The 6,878-nt window shown below is 37.8% G+C and overlaps 1 protein-coding gene across 1 annotated transcript in view; it reads left to right on the top strand.

Moving 5' to 3' along the window:
- Positions 1–1,236, top strand: part of DCLRE1A (DNA cross-link repair 1A) — a 20,140-nt gene extending 18,904 nt beyond the window's left edge. The window contains exon 11 of the mRNA XM_023206638.2: positions 667–1,236. Within this exon, the coding sequence (XP_023062406.1) occupies positions 667–827 (161 nt within the window). The 3' untranslated portion in view covers positions 828–1,236. The remainder of the gene's footprint in view (positions 1–666) is intronic.
- Positions 1,237–6,878: the final 5,642 nt, after the last annotated feature.

Genomic DNA, 6,878 nt, shown 5'->3' on the forward strand with positions numbered 1-6,878 from the left:
TTTATTTATTTATTTATTTATTTATTTATTTATTTATTTATTTATTTTGAGACAAGAACCTTGCTGTATCGCCAGGCTGGAGTACAGTGGCATGATCTAGGCTCACTGCAACCTCCATCTACCCGGTTCAAGCAATTCTTCTGCCTCAGTCTCTCGAGTAGCTGGGATTACAGGCATGAGCCACCATGCCTGACTAATTTTTGTATTTTTAGTGGCGATGGGGTTTCACCATGTTAGCCAGGCTGGCCTCCAACTCCTGACCTCGGGTAATCTGCTCGCCTCGGCCTCCCAAAGTGCTGGGATTACAGGCGTGAGCCACCATGCCTGACCAAGAACTCACTCACTATCAGAAGAACAAGGGGCAGATCCACCCCCATGATCCAGTCGCCTCCAACCAGGCCCTTTCCGCAGTACATAGGGATTACAATTTGAGATGAGATTTGGGTGGGGACACAGAGCCAAAGCATGTCAGCATCATTTTAATGTCTTAATCTTTATTATTCATAAAAGATATCAACAGATTTTCTTATGAAAACTAAAGCACCAAGGAGTTTTTGACAAAAATACTGTGGATTGCTTTTCTCTTCTGTTTTATTCTGTTTTAGGATTGTGAATTTTTAAATTAATTTGATTGTAGTGTACAACTTTGTTTCTTTGGTGTTACAGGAATTCCTTACAGTGAACACAGCAGCTACCTAGAAATGAAGCGCTTTGTCCAGTGGCTGAAGCCCCAGAAAATCATACCTACCGTAAATGTTGGCACCTGGAAATCTAGGAACACAATGGAGAAATATTTTAGAGAGTGGAAATTGGAAGCCGGATATTGATGATACCTCCAAGTATTCAGTAGTAGTTGTAGCTTGGATGTAGCTTGTTAGTAGTTAAATCTATAGAGATATGAACTGCACTTTGTGTGGAAAAACCAGATAGTTTACTTTCTCATTTATGTTTGAACAACATGTTCATGGTACTGAATGCCTCTCAGTGTCATCAAGGATAACTGAAACTGGGTCTCCCTGGGACCCTTAATTTCTTGTCCCCCTGCCCTCCATGGGCAGTTATATTCTGCATCAAGCCTTGGAAGAGGAAGCAGAGGCAGATTCAGAGACCAGGGATTAATGATGATTAATAAACTAGATGGAAGTATTATATATATAAGTAATTATGTATCTTTAAAATTATGAGATGAAACTTTTATATGACATGCATACCTAAATAAAATTAATATAAAATTTGTTCTAGTGTCTTTTGGTTTTTTTGTTTTGTTTTTAGTAGACTTTATTATTTCTTTATCTATTTATTTTTGAGATGGAGCCTCGCACTGTCACCCGGGCTATAGTGCAATGGCTCACTGCAACCTCCACCTCCCGGGTTCAAGTGGGTCTCCTGCCTCTGCCTCCTGAATAGCTGGTATTATAGGTGCCCGCCACCATGCCTGGCTAATTTTTTTTTTTTTTTTTTGAGACGGAGTGTCTGTCGCCCAGGCTAGAGTGCAGTGGTGCGATCTCGGCTCACTGCAAACTCCACCTCCCAAGTGCACCCCATTCTCCAGCCTCAGCCTCCCGAGTAGCTGGGACTACAGGCGCCCGCCACCACCCCTGGCTTATTTTTTATATTTTTAGTAGAGACGGGGTTTCACCGTGTTAGCCAGGATGGTCTCGATCTCCTGACCTTGTGATCCGCCTGCCTCGGCCTCCCAAAGTGCTGGGATTACAGGCGTGAGCCACCGCGCCCGGCCCAAGGCTTTATTTTTTAGAGCAGTTTTAGGTTCACAGCAAAGTTGAGTAGAAGGTACAGAGATTTCCCTTATACTTACTACCACCCCCATGTGCTTAGCTCCCCCGTGATCAACATTGCCCACCTGAATGGTACATTTCTCACAATAGATGAGCCTACGTTGACACGTGATAGTCACTCAAAGTCCACAATTTACAGTAGGGTCACTCTTGGTGTTATACATTCCTTGGTTAGTATAATGTATAATGACACACATCCCCCATTGTAATATCCTGCAAAATTTTTGCTATCCCAAAAATCCTTGTTCTCTGCTTATTCATACTTCTATCCCCCAAAACCCCTGGCAAGCAGTTATCTTTTTGTGGTCTCCACAGTTTTGCTTTTTCCAAAATGTCATGTAGTTGGAATCAGACAGTAGGTATTCTTTTCAGATTTTTTTTTTCACTTTGTAATATACATTTAAGGGTCTTCCATGTCTTTTTGTGGCTTGATAACTCATTCCTTTTTAGCGCTGAGTACTATTCCTTTGTATGGATGTATCTCAGTTTGTTTATCCATCACCTGCTGAAGGAAATCTTGATTGCTTCCAAGTTTTGGCAATGAGGAATAAAGCTGCTATAAACATACTGATCCAGGTTTTTCTGTGGGCTGTTTTCAACACCTAGGGTGAATATCATACTACCCAGCAACCTCAATCCTTGATAAGAGTATGTTTGGTTTCATAAGAAAGCACCAAACACTCTTCCAAAGTGGCTATACAATTCTGTATTCCCACCCGCAACTAATGAGCGTTCCTGTTGCTCCACATCTTCACTAGCACTTGGTGTCAGTTTCCTGGATTTTGGTCATTCTCTTAGGTGCATAGCGATATCTCCTTTTTGTTTTCATTTGCATTTCCCTAGTGACATATGATATGGAACATCTTTTCATATGCTTATTTGCCATCTATATATCTTCTCTGATGAAGTGTCTGTTCAGATCTTTGGCTCATTTTCTAATCGGGTTGTTCATTTTCTTATTGTTGAGGGTTTTTTAATTTGTATTTTATTTTTTCTTATTTAAAAAAAAATTACAGTACTTTGAGTTGCTGTTTTATGTTTTTGTTTTTGTTTTTGTTTTTGTTTTAAGAGATGGGGTCTCACTAGGTTGCCCATGCAGGAGAACAGTGGCTATTCACAGGTGCAATTATAGCACAGTACAGCCTCAAACTCCTAGCCTCGAGCTGTCCTCTTGCCTCAGCCTCTGGAGTAGCTAGGACTTCTGGAGCATGTCACTGTACCTGGTTATTGTTGAGTTTTGAGAGTTATTTGTATATTTTGGATAACAGTCCTTTATCAGATATATCTTTTGCAAATATTTTCTCCCAATTTATGTCTTGTCTACTCATTCTCTTGGCAGTGTACAATGTCTTTTTTTTTTTTTTTTTTAAGACTGAGTTTCCCAATTTGACCCAGGCTGGAGTAAAGTGGCATGATCTCAGCTCACTGCAACCTCTGCCTCCCAGGTTCAAATGATTCTTCTGCCTCAGCCTCCCAAGTAGCTGGAATTATAGGCGCCCACCAGCACGCCCAGCTAATTTTTGTATTTTTAGTGGAGATGGGTTTTTGCCATGTTGGCCAGGCTGGTCTCGAACTCCTGACCTCAGGCGATCCTCCTGCCTCGGCCTCCCAAAGTGCTAGGGTTACAGGCATGAGCCACCGTGCCTGGCCTACAGTGTACAATGTCTTTTGCAGAGCAGAAGTTTTTAATTTTAATGAAGTCTGTCTTATCGATTATTCCTTTCATGGATCATGCCTTTGGTGTTGTATTTAAAAATTCATCTCCATACCCAAGGTCATCTAGATTTTCTTTTATAATGTCTCCTAGGAGTTTTATTGTTTTGTGTTGTACACTTAGATCTGTGATCCATTCTGAGTTATAGTGTAAGGTCTGCTTCTAAATTTATTATTTGGCCTGGCCAGTTGTTCCAACACCATTTGTTGAAAAGACTATCTTTTCTCCATTGCATTACTTTTGTTCCTTTGACAAAGATCAGCTAACTGTGTTTATGTGGGTCTATTTCTGGACTCTTTAGTCTGTTCCATTGATTTATTTGTTATTTCACCAATACCACACTCTCTTGATTATTGTAGCTTTATTGTAAGTCTTAAGTCAGGTAGTGTCAGTTCTCTTTTTTCTCCTTCAGTATTATATTCACTTTTCTTGGTCTTTTGCCGCTCCATATAAACTTTAGAATCAGTTTGTCACTATCCTCAAAATAACTTGATGGGAGTTTGATTAAGATTGTACCGAATCTATAGATCAAGTTGGGAAGAACTGACATCTTAACAATACTGAGTCTTCCTACCTATAAACATGGAATGTTTTCATTTATTTAGTTCTTCTTTGATTTATTTCATCAGAGTTTTGTAGTTTTCCTAATACAGATCTTGTGTACATTTTGCTAGATTTATACCTAAGTATTTCATTTCTTTTCTGCTAATGTAAATTGTATCGTGTTTTAAATTTCAAATTGCACTTCTTCATTGCTGGTACGTAGGAAAGCAACTGGCTTCTCTATATTAACTTGTATTCTTCAACCTTTGTATAATCTTGATTTCCTATATAGACAGTTATGTCATTTGTGAACAAAGATGGTTTTATTTCTTCGTTCTCAATCTGTATACCTTTTACTTCCTTTTCTTGACATTGCATTAACTAAGAGTTCCAGTATAATATTGAAAAAGAGGGATGAGAGGGGACATCGTTGCCTTATTCCTAATATTAGTGGGAAAGCTGCTAGTTTCTCACCATGAAATATGATGTTAGCTTTAGGGCTGCTTTTAGATATTCTTTATTAAGTTGAGGAAGTTACCCTCTATTCCTAGTTTACTGAAAGGTTTTATAATGAATGGGTGCTGGATTTTGTAAAATGCTTTTTTTCGCATCTATGATCTTGTGACTTTTCTTCAGTCTTTTGTTGTGATACATTATGTTATTTGATTTCAAACGAGCTTTGCATACCTAGGATAAATCCCACTTGATTATGATTTATAACTCTTTACACACTGTTGGATTTGCTGTAATATTTTGTTAAGGGTTTTTGTATCTATGTTCATAAGAGATGTTGGTTTATAGTTTTCTTATAATCACTTTGTCCAATTTTGGTAATAGGATAATGCTGGTCTTTTACAATGAATTAGGGAGTATTCCTCTGCTTCTGTCTTCTGAAAGAGATTGTGAAGAATTTGTGTAATTTCTTCCTTAAATGTTTAGTAGAACTCACCAGTGAACTGATATGAGCCTGGGACTTTATGTTTTGGAAGGTTGTTCATTATTATTATTATTATTATTATTATTATTATTATTATTATTATTATTATTATTATTATTTGAGATGGAGTCTGGCTCTGTTGCCCAGGCTGGAGTGCAGTGGCCGGATCTCAGCTCACTGCAAGCTCCACCTCCCGGGTTCACGCTATTCTCCTGCCTCAGCCTCCGGAGTAGCTGGGACTACAGGCGCCCACCACCTCGCCCGGCTAGTTTTTTTGTATTTTTTAGTAGAGACGGGGTTTCACCGTGTTAGCCAGGATGGTCTCGATATCCTGACCTCGTGATCCGCCCGTCTCGGCCTCCCAAAGTGCTGGGATTACAGGCTTGAGCCACTGCGCCCGGCCGGTTGTTCATTATTAATTGAATTTCTTTAATTGATATGGGCCTATTCAGATTGTCTATTTCCTCTTGTGTGAGTTTTGACAGGTTGTGTCTTTTAAAGAATTGGCTCATTTCCTTGAGGTTATCGTTTGTTTTATTTTTGGATTTTAGGATTTATAGCTGTGACATTCATGAAATTTTATAGAATCTCAGTGAAAATAATTCAACTTGTGGCTTTGAACAAGACAATTCAAAAAGCTTAGATAATCGCCCAATAGAGGAGGCAGAAAAGTTTGCCTGTTTATCTGAACTATTCAACTTAAAACACCAGATAACTAAAAGTTTAATTTGCAGTGTTTCATATAAAGTGAGATTATGTAATTTATTTATATATCCTAATCTCTCCAATGTAGATGGAATAGTTGATCCAAAGTGAAAATTTGGGGCCAATGCATATTAAAGATCTTTTTATATGGTCTAAATAAGACAACAGCTAGTAAAATGAATATATGCATGTGTGTATTTGTGCATTCTTGCATTAGCTCTAGCAACGAGATTAAGGACTTTAATGTTTTCATAGAAATAGTCATGGAAATTTTTCAATAAAAATCAGAAGGATAGTATTCCCCATGAACTTTATTTCATGGGTTTGGATTTTACTTTGTAGAGGTAAGAGTTATGGGGGATCACATTTAGAAGAACAAAAGCGTTTAGGGGGGACACAGTGGTAGTGTTTATGTTCTCAGTTAACTTCAATTACAAATTTAAAATATTTTAGCTTGTTTTGAGGTTTTAAACTTTTTGTAAGCTATTAAGAGTTATCATTAGAAAAACTTTATATTGTCTGTGATTATAGATATTCTTAACATAGGGGAGATAGTGAAGTCATCTGGGGTTATTTTTATTTATTAGTTGAATGATTTTTCCCACTAGAATTGTCATTTTTCATTGGTAAAAGGATTTTTTATGATTTTAAATGTTTTTGAAAATCCAAGCATGTTGTTTTAAGAGCAGCCTCAGCCTTTTTATTATTCTGTGCAAAAACATCTTTCTACGTGAACTTCATCATTTGTGGCAGCTTGGAAAAATGTCCCACTATTGCTAGAAATGTAAAACCTCATTTAAGGGACATACCAAATAGGATTATAAATAAGTCACAACCACAACTAAACTTTTCTAGGTTCTATTGACAGCATATATTGAAATTCTTAGTTCTGATACAACATTTTGGTAGGTAAAAATTTTCCATTTTTAAGTGAGATGAAAGAAAAAGAAACCTACCACTAACCCAAAATATCTGGCAACTCTTAACATCCTAAAATATGTGAAGAGAAGGGGAAGTAGAATCAAGCCAATGTAGGGGAAATGTTTTGCTTTATATTTACTTGGAACTTTTCAGAAAGTTTTTTTTTTTTTTTTTTTTTGATGGAGTCTCGGTCTGTTGCCCAGGCTGGAGTACAGTGGCTCAATTTCAGCTCACTGCAACCTCTGCCTCCCAGGTTCAAGCA

Source organism: Piliocolobus tephrosceles, chromosome 9 (assembly GCF_002776525.5).
Source record: "Piliocolobus tephrosceles isolate RC106 chromosome 9, ASM277652v3, whole genome shotgun sequence".
NCBI classification, from domain to species: Eukaryota; Metazoa; Chordata; class Mammalia; order Primates; family Cercopithecidae; genus Piliocolobus; species Piliocolobus tephrosceles.